General features: G+C 38.0%; 2 protein-coding genes across 3 annotated transcripts in view; one reads left to right on the top strand and one right to left on the bottom strand.

Moving 5' to 3' along the window:
- TYW5 (tRNA-yW synthesizing protein 5) overlaps window positions 1–3620 on the top strand; it is a 22330-nt gene extending 18710 nt beyond the window's left edge. For both annotated transcript variants that reach the window (XM_028123893.2, XM_028123902.2), the window contains one exon: window positions 22–3620. In XM_028123893.2, the coding sequence (XP_027979694.1) occupies window positions 22–278 (257 nt within the window). In that variant the 3' untranslated portion in view covers window positions 279–3620. The remainder of the gene's footprint in view (window positions 1–21) is intronic.
- Window positions 3621–4348: 728 nt separating this feature from the next.
- CUNH2orf69 (chromosome unknown C2orf69 homolog) lies at window positions 4349–18241 on the bottom strand. Its single transcript, XM_028125396.2, has 2 exons — window positions 17829–18241; window positions 4349–7478 (listed from the first exon to the last, which is right to left on the bottom strand). Exons 1-2 carry the CDS (start codon window positions 18168–18170, stop codon window positions 6651–6653), a joined length of 1170 nt encoding a protein of 389 aa, XP_027981197.1. The 5' UTR covers window positions 18171–18241; the 3' UTR covers window positions 4349–6650.
- Between the last annotated feature and the right edge of the window lie 1618 nt (window positions 18242–19859).

A 19859-nucleotide genomic window follows, 5' to 3' on the forward strand; every position in this document is an offset into this window, starting at 1 on the left:
TTCCCCTTAAATTTTCTCCAGCTTTATGGTTCCATAACGTAATTTCTGAAGAGTTTGGAGTGGGAGTGAATATCTTTTGGAAGCACCTTCCATCTGAATGCTATGATAAAACAGATACCTATGGAAACAAAGATCCTACAGCAGCATCAAGAGCTGCACAAATTTTGGACAGAGCTTTAAAAACACTGGCTGAATTACCAGAGGAATACAGGGACTTCTATGCACGGCGAATGGTCTTACACATTCAAGATAAAGCTTATAGCAAAAACTTTGAGTAAATAATGAAGTGAATGCAATGAATATAAACTTTTAAATACAATTCAGCTCAAATACTGGAAAAATATAACCACATATAAATTATTTTTTAGAAGATTCCTTCTTTGTTAAAATAGGAAAGAAAACCTCATTTATAGATTAAGTAGATATGAATTGGTGTTTATATGGTTTCTATTTAATACAGATTGTTATGGTTGAAAGACTGCTGTACTGGGTGGGACCACTCTAGCTTTCAGATGCAAGTAACTAAAAATCCAACTTAAAAGGACTTAATAAAATGTATTGAATCATTATCATGAAGTCTGCTGATAGAATGGGCTTTAGTATTTCTGATCCAGTGATTCAGTAGTGTCACCAAGAGCCTCTAGGGTTTTTTTCTCCCATTTTCAACTGCGGCATTGGCATCATCCTAAGGCTGGCTACCCTCCTGGTCATGGGATGATTGCCAGTAGCAATTTGAGCCATGTTCATCTTCATTTACATGCAGTGGAGGAGTCAGGCTGGATTCCAAGGGCCTTCTCTTAATATGCAAAAGCTTTCCCAGGATTTGCCACCAAATCCTTGGGTCTCATTGATTTAAAGTAGCTTAGACCTGTCCATCCCTGAGGCAGTCACTGGGAAAGGGTATGGAATAACCCATAGGCCAGTTGGGTCTCCTGGAGCTTGGAATCCTCTTTCTCTGAGGCACATGGGGTATATATGGGGACAGCATGGATAATTTTTTTAAAATCAGGATTCAGACTAGGAAAAATGGTGAGCAACCAACAATATCTACTACATTTATCTTTTGAGATTTTTATTTTTAATTTTTTACTCATTTATTTGATGGAGAGAGAGCGAGCACAAGCAGGGGGAGCGGCAGGCAGAGGGAGAAGCAGGCTCCCCGCTGAGCAGAGAGCCTGACATGGAGCTCCATCCCAGGACCCTGGGATCATGACCTGAGCCGAAGGCAGCTGCTTAACCGAGCCACCCAGGCGCCCCCTTTTGAGCTTTTTTAAAACACATGTCTAGGCCCCAACTTTGTAGATTTTGATTTAGTATGTTTGGGGTTTGGTACAGTATATTTGGTAAACTTCATAGGTTGTTTTGATGTATAATCAGGATTGAGAACAGTTGGACCAGATGATAGTAGTCTGGATTATTAGTTTTGTGATTCATCTAAAACATGCTTAATCTGATCCTGGTTTTTCTTGGCACTCAATTAAGTCAGGCCTGCCTTTTTTCAGTTTTTCAATGTCAGAAAATATTCAAATCTGTTTTAGCTTTAATTTACACCTACAGCTAAACTTCAACCCAAGTAGTTTTCCCCACTAAATGCTTTTCCACCTGTCCTTTTTAGAGAGAAAAATTATTTTTTTTTTTAAGAACAAATACAGGAGAGATCCCAATAATGTTGTCATCATTGAAGACAATGAGCCATTGTGTGTGGATCTGTGCCATTCTTTGTTTTGCACCTAGTAATTCAATTGCAATGTCATTGAAGAAAGACCAGATATATTTGCTGAACACAAATGTGCTCATCTAAAGTAATCTGAGTGCATCAAGTTGGTGCATTTTAATTATGGAGAAAATAATTTTCTCTTTTAAAATAATTTATCCATTCATATCCTGTGTTTGGAGTTGGATTAGTTTCAGGTATAAAAAGCAGATTATAATAAATAAGAAAGGAAAATATATAAAAAATTATTCTGAACTTCCTAGGTGTCTTTAGGAAGAGATATTGAAGTTACTCAGGTCAACAAAAGTGAAAAAATGGTCTGTTAGAAAAGGAATTGTTACATTAGCCAGATTTAATTATTAGATTTTTTTTTCATTTTTGGTTACTTCTTAGATTAAGCAAAGAAATTCTTCAATGATTCCTTTTCCTTTGGGAAGAAAAATAAGACAAAAACTTTTGTTAGTTTGAACAGTACTTATAGTCAGCTTTTAAATAAACCTTCCTTGGTTTTGTTTCTTTTTTTAAAAACCAGTGAGAGAATCAGTGCAAAGTATATACCCAGAGTCATGTAGAAAACTTGGAAGTAAAACTGAGATTATAATCTTCCCATGAATATTCATTTTAATTCAGTTTATTTGGGAAGCAAACTGGATGACCTTAGGTGAGTTAACTTAATCTTTATGAAGCTTATTTTCCTCATCTTTAAGCTTGTATTTTTTTAGGGTTGCTGCAAAAATACAAAGAGAGAATTCAGGGCAAGGACAGTTGATGGCTGATGCTAGCTTTCAGATTTGAGATGGCTCTTGTTGCAGTATTATAGTATCTAGAAATGTTAATGTTAGAGTGTTTACTTTAAATGCAAAATATTTTTATCCTTTTTGCTGACCTGAGACCAAATGAGATGTTGTGAATGTATAAAATATTAAACAGAATGTGGTAGCTGCATCTTCTCAGGAAGTTGCAAATCTTCGAACTTTATTGCTGAAAGGAATCTTAGAAATCATTTTATCAATCCATATTGCTTAAGTGATTGTCCAGGCTTACACAGCTGGGTGACAGAACAGGAATTAACAGTTGTGACCAGATCATTCTCCATGCTTTCTCCCTTAGGTGCAGCTCATCTCTTTGTGTTCTTTGGCTACAGTTTGGGGGCTTGACCTGATTCACAAAGGAATTTTTTTCCTCTGTCAGCAAAACAACTCACTGTACCACACGGACAAAAGATACAGAGTAAGACAAAGGGATACAAAATAAAATTAATGAACAAGTAGCGAGCAGAGGGTAAAATAAAAATGGAATACTATGCAGCACAAGAACGAGACAGAGGTATTGTAGTACTGGCAAGAAATTTTTCCAAGGTAATTAAATGAGGAAAGGGTTGGAAACTATGGGTATAGTATGCTGCCATTTGTGTAAAACAAAGGTATTCTGAAAGTAAACATTTGTATATGCATAGAATTATCTCTGCTGGGATACACAAGAAACCAGTAGTAGTGATTGCCTCTGAGAAGCTAGTAGACAAGTTAGGTGGGCAGTCTGGAATCTGCAGTTGTGTATTATTTGACCTTTTTTTTTGCCCCCCTATGTATCGCTCTTTCAAAATAACTTTTAAAAATACATGTGTAGACTATAAATACTAGTTTTTTGTGAACATTAACGGTGTTTGTCTTGGCACATAATCACATTGGAATTCTATTTATTCAGTAATTAAAACTTGTCACTCATAAAATATTTTTTAAAAGGGAAATAAAGTCAACAAGGCTTATTTTGTATCTTTCCATCTTTTTGAACAGCAGCAATGTGAACATTTGGAAGAACCTTAGTAGGGAGGCTTTTCTCTCACCTATCTAAAGTTGCCAACAGGCATCTAAGAAGTTGACAAGAAACAAAACAAACCACCCCCCCCCGCCCCCCCCGCCGCCGCAGGAAGCTGGAGTGCAGGTCTGGATGGAGTTGGAGCTGTTCTGCTATGACTCCTTCCTCCAGTGCTAAGAAACACATGTAGTGAGGAGGAGCTAATGCAGAGTGGCAGTCTCCCACATACCCCTGCTATTACCTTCAAGTCTTGTTTCAAGCATACAGGCCACGACTATTGGGGTGTTTTAAATACACCTAAGTTGTATTCTATTTTTTTAAAGTTCCATTAAATGGGATACTAAAATGACATCCTGAGTGAGTGCCTGTCTCTACCACTAAGAGCTGCTCGGCCTCTCTGCCTTTGTAAAGACCAACCTGATTTACAGATGGGGTCTATCTACATATATATCTTACCTCTAAAACATGTTTTTCTTAAAGGTCCTTAATGAAGTCTAACAGAATAGTTCTTTTAAGAATACTACCTTTTGTTTCCTATTTTCACTTTGAAGCCTTGGTCTGTTACACATTTCTATACTCAAATGCTTGGGACTGTTTTGTCTCTGCCTAGATCTTTCCTGCCCTTGATGGGTGCTTAGATATTCTATGAGTGAAATGAAAAACAGATCACACCATATTCTAAGTCTCTTAATGACAGCAAAAGGAATACAGATACCTGAAATGATTAGCACATAAAAGGAAAAACTTATTTTTGAGCGATTTTTTTCTCCAAGAAATTTAACAGAAGAAATGGAAATAAAGCAAATTTTTGTGGGGCAATTTAAAGGTGAAATGTAAATGAAAAAGAAATGTATTCTTACAAGGTTCAAAGTTGCTCATATGAAGGAACATGGAGAGTTAATGAAAACATATAGAAACCTAAACCAGCAAAGTGAAAAGTAGCTTCCTCCCAAGTAACAATCTGATAACAAATCTGGTAACATAAAGCACAACCAAACAGACTGCTCTGGATTAAATTTAATATGATTGTACATTCATGCTGTGGCGGTAACAACTTTCACATTATCTGTATGACTTCTCAGTTCACTCTCATGACAAACACAAAGGCACAGTCCAAAAGGATACACTAACATTTACAATAGTTTTAAACAAATGTAGAGAAGACAAATTTGAAGTCTTAAACTATTTGAATATGGATCAACTGCAATATATTTTCATTCAAAAAAATATTTCTACTTTCAACACTCTCACTTTGCTGCAGTGGCAGTTCCCAGGTGTTCCATGAGTTATTTTTATTATACATTGAACATACAACAATTCCAAGGTAAGCAGTCACATGACTAGATAAAGAACCCAGATTTTTAAATATCTCATTTTTTAAATGAATCTTTCTGCAAAAAGTCCTTTTTCCATTTTAATCTTGTAAAAATAAGTGCCTTTCCTTCCCCCCTCATTAGTGCATTCACTACCTTCACTACTTAACATTAGATACACATGAATTTAACCAAGGATTACTAAACTGAAAGAAGCCATCCAATCATAATACTTCAAGATTAGGTAATAAAATGCTAGAATCAGGACTTGTCTCCTTGTTGAGAATTTTTGGTCTCAAAAGAAACAGGTATTTAAAGAAACTGAAGCAATATAAACTAACTTGTCCTTAAAAGAAAAAATGAGATACTCTTCTGTACTTTATAAAATTAAGGGATGTTATTTTTAAGCATTTGGTGAGTAAGAATTCCTATAAGTCTGAATATGTGGAATGTATTATAAAGTCATTAAAATGTAATTCTGGGAAGAAACCAAGAGATTAACATTTAATTCTGTATTTTATAAATTTAGGTCCTCTGGGTTATTAAGATATTAAGCTTCAGTGTCTTTTTTTTTTTCAGTCTGAAAGCAGCAATGTTACTTCCCTGCTTAATTATTTCATGACCTGCAAAAGCTAATTATTAATAAACAATAAAAAAGTGACTTCACCTTTTATTGTAATCACACAGCTATCAATGTTGGTTGACATTCATTAGATCTTGGTTTCTCAAAATGTATTTATCTAGGTCAAGAAAAACAAGCAGAAGGAAACCTCACCCAAATTATGTAGCAGTGTTAAGCAAATTCAGTTTTTGAGCCAAAATTAAATCATTTGTGTCTTCAAACTTTCCCTGTAACTTTTCTTATAGCAATATAATTTTGCATTTTGGCCAAAGAGAGCTGCTTTCTTTTGGCAGACAAAATCATGCTTCTGGAGAAACACTGACTTAGATCTATAGAATCTGTCTCCTTTTCAATAGAGTAGTAACAAATAGAGTGTTACACATTTATTTCACCTAAGTTGATCTCTTTCAAAAGACCAATATGATGAAAATCTGTAGCATATTTTTACCCAATATACCTAATTACATTCAATTTAAAACAATTTTCTAAAAGATCTGGTTTTTGGCCAAGAGTCAAGAAACTCCAAAATATCTTATCTAAAAGTCATCAATTAAAAATTAAGTCATAGTGCTTAAGTGTAATGATTTTAAAAACCAACTGCACACTACTGCATGTTCTTGGAAATTTGGAGACAAATATATTTTGACTATTAAGAAAAAAACACTTGGTGGCACATTAAAGAATGACTATGAATTTACAAAACATAAGAGGCAGGGTACAGTTATTCCAAAATTATGGAAAACATCAGTGTGCCTTTGCTTTATTTGAAGAGAAATGGAGTTTTGAGTGCCAAATAGCTAATTACTGTTAGTGTCACCAAAATTAGTTCCAAACAATACTCAGAAAATAAACTATTTCCAACAATAACAATTTTCATTACCTTTTATAAGGACTATATCATAACTTTCATTCTTAAGGGTCTTGAATCTCCTTATAGAATTATCACAAACCATCTTTTACTTTTCAACTGAACTAATTCTAACCCCATCCAAAGTAAAAACTGTTCACATTCACAAGCAAGGAATACTATTGCACATTACACTCATTTTAGGAATGTGTGCTTCTTCCCCCCGCCCCCCCAAAACTGACAATGTATCTATGAATTATATATCTCATTATCTGAATTTATAACACTCAAAGTGCTTCTGCCCTTCCAATGAACAAGTACATTAATATTCTTGTAGTCTCAAAATACTTCATGAACCCTAAAGTGATTCTCTATGGAAGGAGCTTCCTTTGCAAAATGAATTTGGCTAGTCACCTGCATACCAAAATCTCCAAGAATCTGAACAAATTTCTTGTGCTCCTTTCCAATCCAAGATCTCATTGGATCACATACTTGGTAAGGTGTTACATGGGTATGAACAATAATCCCTGTTTGTGCAAATTCTTTCAAGACCTCTGGATAGGTAACCCAAGTATTGCTTCCTCCAGAATGACCGCCATCCAGCCAGTACATTGTTCTTATGCTTTTGATAAAAGCATCTATGTTCTTGTCTTTCTTGGCTTCTTTTAATTCAAAAAGCAATTGATTCAAAACAACACAACCTTTACTGAATCCAATCAAAGTAAAAGAAGCACCATTCAGTGATGGTGGGTAAAAACGCATGGTGGACTCACCAAATTTTTCACAGGTCCTCTCTTTTTCTCCCTGGCAACCATTAGTAGTGTGAGAAGAACTGGATCTACAATTAGATGCTTTGGAGTCCTTATTCAAATCTTTCACATTCTTCTTTGATAACAAACTGTTCTGACTTAAGTTAAAAGCATTAACTAATAACATATAAAGGTGCTTAAAAGCTCCAAAGTCAGTATTGTGTTCTGGAGCACCAAACATATTACTTTTCACAAAATTGTCATAGCAGCTGAATTTGTGCAAATGCATTCGGGAACACTTTATCACCCAAATATAACTATTGGGGAACCGGTGAGCTAAAATGGTGGCAACATTTTCTAGACTCCAGTTTTCCCACTGATAATTCTCAGGATGACGAGTCATAATTTCATGGTAATTCTGAAAGGTAAGAAAGATGAAACAAGCATTAAATACACATTTATATAAAATTATTTCCACAAAATAGCTTCCCATTTTTATTGTGGAGGAAATTGGGATGTTATATGACCAATGGTTAATGTACTAGAAATGAAAACTATAAATCCGTCATTACTTTCTGATTTTAAACAAATAATTTTAGTTTAAACCTAAAATCCAGCAAAAGACAGAGTTATGAGATATAGCTAAACAGCATAGTAGAAATTTTAAAAATAAAACTTACTTTAAAAGGATATTTTTAAATAAATTTTATTTAGTATACACACAATCTCCTATTCCTAACACATTAACTGAAAATAAAAATTGGTTTATTAAACAGACTTTTTGACCAACCCAGAACTTTAAAATATTTTCCCATCCTGAACCCTCCCTTTATGGATTACTCTAACAACCTGAATGCTAAGTTTGATTTTAATTCTAGTATTACAGTTGATCCTTGAACAACATGGGTTTGAACTGTGAAAGTCACTTAAAAGTGAGTTCTTTCCTATAAATACAGCATAATACTGTAAATGTATTATCTCTTATGATGTTCTTAATAACATTTCTTTTTTAAGATTTTCTTTTTACGTAATCTTTACATCCAACGTAGGGCTTGAACCCACAACCCTGAGATCAAGAGTCCCATGCTCCACCAAGTTGAGCCAGCCAGGTGCCCCCATAATAACATTTTCTGAAGAAAAGTGTTACTTTATTGTAAGAATATAGTATATGATAATATAACATATAAAATATGTTAATCAACTGTTTACATTATCAGAAAGGCTTCCAGTAAACCACAGGCTATTAGTAGTTAAGTTTTTGGGAAATCAAAAGATATATAGATTTTCATCTGTGTGGGAGTCAGTGCCCCTAAACCCTGCATTGTTCAAGGGTCAACTGTGCAAAGCTGCAATGAACGTTCTAGAAAAATCTTTTTATACATCTCTGATTACATCAATAAAAATAAATTATTGGATATGGGTTGCCTGGGTGGCTCAGTTGATTAAGCATCTGCCTCTTGATTTCGGTTCAGGTCATGATCTCAGGGTCATGAGATCAAGCCCTGCACAGGCTCTATGCTGGGCGTGGAGCCTGCTTGAGATTCTCTCTCTCCCTCTCCCTCTGGCCCTCCCCCAGCTCTCTCTAAATAAATAACATCTTTTAAAAATAAATAAAAATAAATTCCTGGATATGGAAAAAGTGGGTCAAAGAATATTCATAATTTAAGATTAGTTATACAGACTACAGTGCTATCTTCCAGAGAGGTATGTATAATTTTTTTATCTTCAGTCAATTTCTTATGCAAAGGATAGCTTATTCTAATTTGGACTTACTGAAAATTTGAATTTGTGTTACATATTTATTAGCCACCTGGATTTCTATTTGTGTCTGTTCATAACTTTGGCCTTTTTTATTTGGATCTTATTTATTTATAAGCATTCTATATAAATAACTTTTTGCATAGATTCTAGGATATGCATACAAATTTTGTTTTCCTTTTTATTTTTATTCACAGTAGCTATTTTTAAAAGGGGGAATTCATTCAAACTTATTCATTTATTCTGAGATTTATTGGATACCTGCCTATTGGGTATGGATCAGAACAGACTAAACCCCTGCCCCCACAGAGCTTACATTCTAGTACAGAGATACACAATAAACAACCCCATAAGTAAACAGAGCAACACTGTCCAACAGCAATATAACATGATCCACACATAAAATTTTCTAGTAGCTACATTTAAAAACGTAGGAAGTTAACAGGTGAAACTACCATGAATAATATATTTTATTGAGCCCAATATATCTAAAATACTGTAATTTAAAACATGTAACCAATAAAAAAACCAATGAGAGATTACATTTCTTTTTCTTACTAAGTCTTTGAAATCCAGTGTGTGTTTACACTTATAGCACATCTCAATTTGGATGCTAAATTTTCATTGGAAATACTGGATCTGAATTTAGATTTCATAAAATTTACAGTTGAAAAAGTAGATTCACATATCCAAGTTGTTCAAATATACTTAAAAGTTTTCTAGGAACTGAACTATCAGTTTTTAGATTTAAATTTAAAGTTAAATATAATTAAAAATTTAATTCCTTGATTAGACTAGCATTTCAAGTGGTCAACAGCCACAAGTGGCTAGTAGTCAGCACAAAATATTAATATGGTGGTTAAGTGCAATGGAGTATAATTTTTAAAAAGCAGGGCAAAAGGAATATAAGGTTTTGGAGAGGATGGAAGATTATTATTTGAAACCCAAGGTGGTCTCCAGTAAGATGATAGTTGAGAAGTACCTAAAGGAACCAAGGGAGTGATTCATATTTCAGGCATAAGGAACTGCAACTGCAAACAGCCCTGAAGTGGAAGCATGTCTAATATAGCCAAGATACAGCCGTGAGGCTAGAGTAGGTCCTATGGTGTGAACAAAAAGAAAGTGGGGGCGCCTGGGTGGCTCAGTTGGTTGGGTGTCCTCCTTCAGCTCAGGTCATGATCCCAGGTCCTGGGATGGAGCCCCACATTGGGCTCTCTGCTCAGCGGGGAACCTGCTTCTCCCTCTCCACCCCTGCTTGTGCACACGTGCTCTCTCTCTCTGTCAAATAAATAAAATCTTAAAAAAAAAAAAAAAAGAAAGAAAGTGATCGCCAAGATCAGAGAGATTTTTGGGGAGAAGGGGAGGTGTAAGGACTTTGGCCTTTGCTCGGAGCAGAGGGCTGATGTAACATGTTTTGAAAGGATTACTCTTGCTCCTGTGTTGAAGAGTCAGGAGTTGAATGAAACAGGGAGACCAGTAGGAGGTTCCTGAAGTATAATCCTGCCGAGAGAAAGTGGCTTGAACAAGAGTGGTAGCAGAAATGAAGGTGGTAAGAAGTGGTCAGACTGAATAGATTTTGAAAGTAGAGTCAACAGCATTTGTTGATTGACTGGATACAGGGTGTGAGAGAAAGAAACACAGTTGTGATTTTCCTTTATTCTAACAGCCATATACTATGTTGAACAATTTTAAATGTACTTCTCTTGTGACCTAGTGATTCCACTTCTAAGAATTTATCTCAGTGATATACTTGCATATATGCATAAATAAATAAGCATGTATAAGGTTATTTCTGTTTCAGAAGAATGAAGCAGGTCTATGAGTACTCATATGCATTGTAAAATAAGGGCTAAAAAACTCCTGTAAGCTATGCTACCATTTGTGTTTAAAAAAAAAAAAAGTTTGCAGGGCACCGGGGTGGCTCAGTCAGTTGAGGGTCCAACTCTTGATTCCACTCAGGTTATGATCTCAGGATCCTGAGATTAGCCCCAAGTCAGGCTCCACCCTCTCCCTTTGCACACCACCCCCAAGCAGACACGCCTGTACGTGTACATTGTCACATGCGCATGCTCTCTCAATCTTTCAAATAAATAAATCTAAAAAAAAAAAGTTTTCATCAGCATAGAATGTCTCCGGAAGAACACATAAATCAGCACAGTGGTAGCCTTGGGAAAGAGAAATAGGAGGCTGGAGAGGGTGGGATGAAAAGGAGACTTACTTTTCAATGTATAACCTTAAATAAACAATTTTTAACAATACACACATATTTTTCTATTGAAAATCTAAAACTAATAAAAGTAATACTACAAAAATTTAATCTATATACAAAGGAATAAGGAAGATAGAAAAACCATCCATAAAACCACCAATTAGAAATAATCATTATTAAAATTTTGGAGTCTAGCATTCTAGTTTTCTTTAGTATACATACACATTTGTAATTATGTATAGAAGACAGCATTCTTACTTCTTCCTCAACAAGCTTATACATACAGTTTTCACTTAATAATATATTATAGGCATGGTTCCATATCAGTAAATATAGATTTGCATCTTAATTTTTAGACTTCCCATCAAAAAGATTAATATCAATTTCCACTCTCACTGGAAGTATACAAGAATTTACCCACATTACCCACGCTGGCTATTAGCATTGATTTTTTAAAAAATCTTCACTACTATGATAAAACACCTTACTTCTGACTTAATTTGCATGTTTTGATTCCTAAGCTGGTTGAATATTTTTCTGTTTATTAACAATTTTCATTTTTTCCTTTTGTTAATTCTCTGTTCATGTCCTTTAATAATTTTGGATTACTGGATACTCAAGTCCTTCTTAACAGTTCATAATCTCATTAATGTTAACAGTTTGTCATATATGTTAAAAAATATTTATTCCCAGAAGGCTATCATTTAACTTTTATGGATTCTGCTACTGCCCTTTGCACATTCAGATTGGTGATATAAAATTAAAATAGGAACTTAGGGCGCCTGGGTGGCTCAGTTGGTTAAGCGACTGCCTTCGGCTCAGGTCAGGATCCTGGAGTCCCAGGATCGAGTCCCGCATCGGGCTCCCTGCTCAGCGGGGAGTCTGCTTCTCCCTCTGACCTTCTTCCCTCTCATGCTCTCTCTCTACCATTCTCTCTCTCTCTCAATAAATAAATAAAAAATCTTTAAAAAAAAAAATAAAATAGGAACTTAGATCTCAAAGGGCTCATCTAAATCCTTTTTATAGCTAAGGAAACTGAGGTCCTAGAAACTAAATATTATTTCTATTACAGTTATTTGGTTAATGAGCCAAAATGAACTCAAGATTCTACAATTCTCAGTTTAGTTTCTACCACATAGAAGGTAATCTAAAAACTTGATATTTTCTTTGATTAGCCCCAGGTTACACGATCAGAAGGGAAAAATGCTTATACTAAGGAACTGTGTGCACTAAAATATAAAAATAGTATTGTTACTGTTGTATCAAAACCCAGTTCTCAAAACAGTGGATAAATACTCCCATATTCTAAAAAGAGACACAAGACATCCCCACAGGACTTGCTAACAGGTAGCCAAAACTGGTTCTGCAACTACGGCTATTACCCAGGGCCAATCTACAGAAAAAGGGAAGACTATAGAAAGAGTTTTCTTGAGAATTTTCATCCCAATTAGGAATGTAACCCACTTATTTGCCTTGTAGGGGCAATGCTTGTAGAGGGCATGATGCTTCTCCTCATCACCAGTGAGGCAAATGGCAAAAGAATCTCTTGGAGAGATTAAGGGGTGCTTATCCACAGGTAGATGCTTGCTGGCCTGCAAAACCTTACAGACCCACCCCATACTGCTACTAAAGTAAAGGTACAAAAGAGTCTTAGGAAAACTTGACATCTGCTCTCCAACAGTTTGGATACATTCATGATTAAGTTTCAAGCTAGGCGGATTAGTCTTATAGCAGAGCAAGGATAACTATATTGGATGTGAGCTGTACTTCCATCAAAAACAGGGGGGGCATCTTTGCTGAGCATAAAGTAGACATCCCAAGTAAGCAAGCTAGAAGGACCATAACAGGATCTAGCCAAAGAAGGCTGCCTGACAAGAGCATAGGAAGCCCCAGGGCACAAGATCAAGTACGAAATAATAGAATACATATATTTGTATCTGCTCCTGGTTCCTGACACAGAGCTCCTAAAACCCTTGGAATTTCCTTGGTTGACAGAAACATCTTTGTTCTAATGAGGTGACTCTTGGTGGGCTCCTGGATAGGAACTGGTCAACCAGAAAGACCAAGACATGATCAGAAGTTTGAAAGTTTCGGTCCCACTCTCCATTCTCCAAAGAGAGGCTGGAAATGGAAGTTAATGATTGATCGTGACTACGCAATGAAGTCTCCATAAAACATCCCCAAAGTACGGATTCAGGTAACTTCTAGGTTGGTGAACACATGGAGGTGCTAGGGGAGTGGTGTATTGTGAGAGGGCTTTGGAAGCTCCACACCTCTTCCCACATACCCTATGCATCTCTTCCATCTAGATGTTCATCTGAATCCTTTATCATATTCTTTCATAATAAGCGGGAAAACAGTAAGTACACCATTTCCCTAAGTTCTATGAGCCACTCTTGCAGATTAACTGAACCTAGGGAGGGTATCATGGCAACCCCAGTTTATAGCCAGTCAGCAGCAGCACAAGTGACAACCTGGGACTTGCGACTGGCATCTGAAGTGGGGGGTGCAGTCTTGTGGGACTGAGCCCTTAACTTGTAAAATGTAACAATAACCCCAAATAGATACTGGCAGAATTGAGTGCTAGGATACCCAGCTGGTGCTGCAGAGCATCACCTGGTATGGGGAAAAAACCCACATATCAGGTTTCAGGAGTGTTGTGAGTGTGGCAGTAGTGTGAGTATTAAAGGCATGACACAGAAGTGAGTCTTTACTCACCAGGACGAACACTTAGGGCACAGTCATCTATATATCCTAGCCTTTAGGAAAACAAAAATTTTTTAAAGGTAAGATTGGAAATCACCCAAATGTTCACCAAGTGCTAAATGCGTAAACAAATTGTATATCCATACACAGAAAACTACCCAGTAATAAAAAGGAACATACTATTGATATAGGCAACAGTAAGAATGAATTTCAAAAGCATTATATACTAAGTGAAAGAAGCCAGACACAAGACTACATACTACGATTCCAAATTAATGAAAACCTAGAAACGGTAAAACTATAGTGAAAAAAAGCAGATCAGTGGTTGCCTGGGGCTGAGAAAAGAGACTGCCAGAAGTGGGGCACAAGGGGAGCGCCTGGGTGGCTCAGTTGGTTAAGTGACTGCCTTCGGCTCAGGTCATGATCCTGGAGTCCCGGGATAGAGTCCCACATCGGGTTCCCTGCTCGGCAGGGAGTCTGCTTCCCCCCCTGACCCTCTTCCCTCTCGTGCTCTCTCCCTCTCATTCTCTCTCTCTCAAATAAATAAATAAAATCCTTAAAAAAAAAAAAGTGGGGCACAAGGGTACTTTTTAGGGGGATGGAGATGTTGTATAACATGATTGTGGCATTGGTTATGTAATTGTAACATTTGTCAAAATTCATCAAATTGTAAGCTTATGCTTTAAAAAAAGAGAAATAAGTATAATTTTATATCCTGAGGCTTTTAAAAGCAAGGTAACTCAAGAATATTGGAAAGCACCTATTTAAAAAAAATCCTGATTCCCCTCTCCAAAATCATTACTGATGGATTAAAAAAACATCAAAGTACCTAAAGAAATATTACTATGTTCTCAGCTCGCCTGTTAATTCAAATGAGAAAATAATATAGAATGAAAAAGGACACACAACGACAACAAAATGATTGCAAAAGGAACATCAAGAAAGTAATGGTAATTAAAATTTAAAATTACATGGACAACCAGATCTAAATGATACCAGTTAATTCAGTGTTAACATGAGGTAAAGTTTCTAATGGTACCTTACAAAGTTGTTGGCCCAATTCTGTTCAGTATTTATCCAAATTAAGAATAAAGATATAGAAAGTATGCTTATTTAATCTATATATGATATAAACCCGAATAATGGGTCCATAAAAGAACTGATACATGAATAAGATGAGCTGTATCTAACAGGGTAAATTTCACATGGATAAACATGAGGCTCATAAAAATCAAGTACAAAGACATAGATGAAGAAATCTGAGCCAAAAGTATTTCATATACTAATAGCCAAGATTTATCAAGCACTTAGTACACTGCTCAAAGCAACTTACATATACTCATTCACTCACTCAACAAGTTACCTACTGAACACCTACTACATGCCAGTCACTAAGCGTCACAGATATAATGGTGAAAACACAGACATGAAGCTTACATTGTAGTGCTGGAAGACAGACAAAAAACAAAATGAATACAGTAAAATGGGTAAAAATAAAAGAGAAAAGCTAATAGGGATCCTGTGGTTACATGTGATTACTAAATAGGTTGGTCAGAAAAGGCCTCACTATGAAGGCAACTTTTGAGCAGACTCAAAACAGGTGAGGTAATGAATTCTATAGATACCTGCAGGAAGATTGTTCCAAGCGGTATGCGCAAAGCTTCTGAGGTAGTGTGTCTACCATGAGAAATATGAAGAACACTGCTAGGGCAGAATAAAACAGAAAAAGGAGAAAGTCAGAAAAGCAACAGAGTGGGAAAAGGTGAAGATAGTGAAGAGCCCTTCAAACCATCAAGAATTCTCTGGTTTCTACTCTGAGTGACATGGGAAGCTACTGGAGAGTTTTGAGCAGTGGTGTGGCATAACTGGACTTACTTTTAAACTGATCCATCTGATCACCTCCAGAAAGATTTAGAAAGGGAAGCAACTTTATTTTTTGATGGAGGTATGAGGTGTGAAAGAAAGGTTACTAAAAAATAACTTCAAGATTTCTAACTTGAGCAACTAAAAAAGGATTTCCATTAACTGAGATGAAGAAGACTGAAGAACAGATTTAAAATGAAAGACTCAGAGATTTTATGTTTGAGATATCTATTAAATATCCAAAAGGAAATAGTGTGCATGCAGTAGGTAAGGCTAAAGTTCCGGGAATCTATCTAGGCTAGACACAAATGTTGAAGGTCATCAGAGTACAGGTAGAATGTAAAACTACAAGATTCAAAGAAATCACTAAGGGAGTAAAGGTAGAGGAGAAAAGTCCACAAACTGAGCCCAATAATAAAAAAGGTCATCAGAAAGATGAGAAGGAACTGTTACTCATTAGGTATTCGTGTATTTAGTCCTCACTGGTATCCTATAAATTATTCCTATTTTATAGTTGAGGTAGCCGCAATTGGCCAGAAATTTCATGGTTAAAAGTGCAGAATCAGGGTTCAAACCTAGGCAATCTGGCCTCAAAGCCCTTTGATGCATTATTTTCTTCTTCTCTAAAGGACCTGGGTTTTTAAGCACTTCATGCTCTGCATAAATCAACACTATATCACTGTCCAAAAAGCTAATGGAATTTCAGGCTACATAAGGAAATGGACGACGTCAAAAGGAGGTATTACTCTAAGTGTATTTAGCACTTTTTAGACCTGTATTGTATTCTGGCTGTCACACTTTATAAACATTTAGTAGGTGCTCAATAAAGGTTAGTTATCATTACTATCATCATCATCATCATTATAGATGCACAGAGTAGCTTTTCCTCAAATCTCTGCAAGTCGCTACCAGTAATGTCATGCTGTTTTCCCAAACTGAGCAACAGAGCATTAACCGAGTATCTTCTCTTAAATCTAAATACTAGTTTTTTCACAGTTGTTATTAGCAGTTAATTAGACCAGTTAATTATTTTAAGAACAAGAGAAAAAAACTACATATATCTTAATCATAATTTGACACAGGGCACAAAGTTTGTTAACTATATCATTTTAAAGCATCCATTTCAAAAACAATCAGCAATACTGTTTCATGGTATAAGAAACACATCTAGCCATATTCTAGCTTTACCTGTCTACACCAGCACTACCCAACAGAACTTTCCGTGATGATGGAAATGGTCCGTGAAAATGCTCTGTATTTGCGCTGTCCATTAGGGTACACACAGACCCCGGGTGCTCCTGAGCACTTGAAACGCACCTAGTGCGACTGAGGAACTGGATTTTTTATTTAATTTAAATTAAATAGCCACATATAACTAATGGCTACCGTATAAGACAACATAGTTCTGGATGACCCAGCTTTCCAGGACAATACATCCACAAATATTTGTCTGAAGATATAAAATTAATAATAATGATAGGGCGCCTGGGTGGCTCAGATGCTTAAGCGTCTGCCTTCGGCTCAGGTCATGATCCCAGAGTCCTAGGATCGAGTCCCATATCGGGCTCCCCGCTCAGCGGGGAGTCTGCTTTCCCTGTGCCTCTCTCTCTGTCTCTTATGAATACATAAATAAAATCTTAAAAAATTAATAAAGATAAAATCTCATAGAAAAGTAGAGAATTTAGGTGAGCACAAAATACTGACATGCTTAGCAATTACTGTCCCTTTTCTTCCACCTACCCTCCTTTTCTAGGGTTACTAAAAATGTCATACCCTTATAATTTTTTAAAATTGTTTTCTTTTTAATTATGCCAGCGTTTTCGGAACACTAGGTGCTAAGTTACTTTAAAAGCCATCCCTGTCTCCTAACACACACACGCGAGCGCGCGCGCACCTCTGAGAAACCAAGTTATAGAATGAATATACATTATGTGCCTCATTCCTTCTGTCTCAAAATCCACCCCCTCGAAGCCTGGACTAACAGCTGGCTCTTCCGAGGTCGGTTGTAACCCTCCAAGGACACCTTCCCTCTGGGGCTCCAAAAGCAGGGGGTCAGGGGTGTGGCAGGGGCGGTTTTGGATTTCGTGGAGTAACGCAAGAGCCACGCCGCGAGTGCATGTGTGGGTGTGTTCCGGAGAGGCAAGGAAACCGGCGCTAGTACGAGGGGGAAATTGAGGGAATTCGCACATGCACACGAGGAAGGAACAGGTGTCCAGGCAGGCCCCAGGTTACCTGCACATCCCCAGGGAAATAGAGAACGTGATGCTGGGGCGCTGACTGCGGCTCCTCCTTCGCCGGGTCCCCAGAGAGGGCCCGCCGTTCCGGTCCCTCCCCCGCCGTCTCCGCCACCAGCAGGAGCAACTCGTTGCTGCGCTGCGGGTCAGCTCCCGGCACCGTGGACAGCTGCAGGCACTGCGGCCGGCGCCCCTCCGCCAAGGGGGAGCATCGCGCACCGCTGCCGCCGCCCCGGTTCATGGTTTCGGCCTGCGAGCGGGACGCGGCGATTCCGAGGCTGAGCTGCGGCAGGAAGAGCAGCAGCGGCGGCGGCGACCGCAGGAGCCTGAACTCCCACATGGGTCGCTGCCGCGAGAGCGGTTCAGGGGTGGGGGGAGGTCCTGAGGGAGGGACTTCGGCCGGCCGCCCAACGGTCCGCAGGAGCTGCCCGGGCGGGACTCGGCGAGGGGGCGACGACGGCGTCAGAGGCCGACGTCGGTGCGCAGCGTGCGTAAAGGGAGGGAGGGGTGTGCGCGAAATTGGACTCGGCTCCCGGAGCTGGAGATGGGGGCGTGGCCCGAGGAAAGACGTTTGTGATTGGTGGGTTCTGCTGTGCGGGGGAAATTCGAACGGAAGTCTGGTAAAGAGCTGGAGGAGAGCAGAGAAAGAGGGAATGAGCTAAGGATTCCGAAAGAAGGGCGGCAGTTGTAGCATAAGCACAGCAGCAGGAGAGGCCCGAAGGTCGTTGTCCGGTGACTGGGTAGAGTTTTGAGTATACTATGCTCCTGTTTCGGTAGGCTCACCATTCAGGTGAGACTTTTTATAGTTCCTTGAGCCCTGAATGAAAAGAATCTCCCTTTTCTCACAAGCTGGAGTTTTCTTTGTAGATATAGAGGATTTCTAGGTTCATGGGAGTTTATTGTTAGATACGAAACTTGATGCACCTTTGATTGGTAGTGGGGAACAGGGCACATGGACTGGGACAGGAAAAATGGGACAAGGCATTACCTGTTACACATTGTTGTCCCTGGTGTTTGCAGCCAACGGGATTTGCTATTTTAGGGTTTTCAAAAACCAGTGTTGGTGACCAGTTGTGTAGGAGTAAGATTTAGCCAAATGTATGCTAAAGACAGGGAGGGGGGAGGAAGGGTTCAGTATTCTAAATCTCAAGCTGTTTGTGAGGCAAGGCACTCACTATAAGGAGCCTTATAGGAGACAATATTAGTGAGAATTATAAAAATTACGGCCAACATTGGGGCGCCTGGGTGGCTCAGTCGTTAAGCGTCTGCCTTCGGCTCAGGTCATGATCCCAGGGTCCTAGGATCGAGCCCCACGTCGGGCTCCCTGCTCCATGGGAAGCCTGCTTCTCCCTCTCCCATTCCCCCTGCTTGTGTTCCCTCTCTTGCTGTGTCTCTGTCAAATAAATAAATCTTTAAAAAAAAAAACAGAATTAGGGCACCTGGGTGGCTCAGTTGGTTAAGCGACTGCCTTCGGCTCAGGTCATGATCCTGGAGTCCCGGGATAGAGTCCCACATTGGGCTCCCTGCTCAGCAGGGAGTCTGCTTCTCCCTCTGACCCTCTTCCCTCTCGTGCTCTCTATCTCTCATTCTCTCTCTCTCAAATAAATAAATAAAATCTTTAAAAAAAAACAAAACAAAATTATGGCCAACATTTATTGATGACTTACTATAGATCAGGAATTGAACTCGATAACATAAAAGGAATTTTCAACTTTTAATGTTTGTGGGCCTGCTTATGCCTAATAAAGAGGCTTATGGGCTCTCAGGGAAAGCATGCATTAACATTTACCAGAGTCAGCAAAAATCTCAAAGCATGGTCTCTATTTCTGCCCTGAGCACATATTGTACATCTGCTTTGTTTATAAATAACCTAAAAAAGAGCTTTTCATACATAGTTAAAAAAACACACAAAAACAAAACACCTCCCTGATTCCTGTAAGATTAAGGTCATGCAGCCCTACATGTACTAAGCTTAAGATAAAGTCTGTTTCTTTCTGCATTGTCTTTTATCTAATGATTTGTAATTTTT

The sequence above is a fragment of the Eumetopias jubatus genome, unplaced genomic scaffold, assembly GCF_037043125.1.
Source record: "Eumetopias jubatus isolate StellerSeaLion01/CBP00866 unplaced genomic scaffold, mEumJub1_p1.0 scaffold_3, whole genome shotgun sequence".
Taxonomy (NCBI): domain Eukaryota; kingdom Metazoa; phylum Chordata; class Mammalia; order Carnivora; family Otariidae; genus Eumetopias; species Eumetopias jubatus.

Bases quoted from the DNA above. Each gene is read 5' to 3' on its own strand.
- CUNH2orf69 (XM_028125396.2), bottom strand. From the start codon at position 18,170: ATGTGGGAGTTCAGGCTCCTGCGGTCGCCGCCGCCGCTGCTGCTCTTC. The intron at 7,479-17,828 runs GTAACCTGGGGC...CTTACCTTTCAG, and splicing joins ATTTCCCTGGGGATGTGCAG to AATTACCATGAAATTATGAC.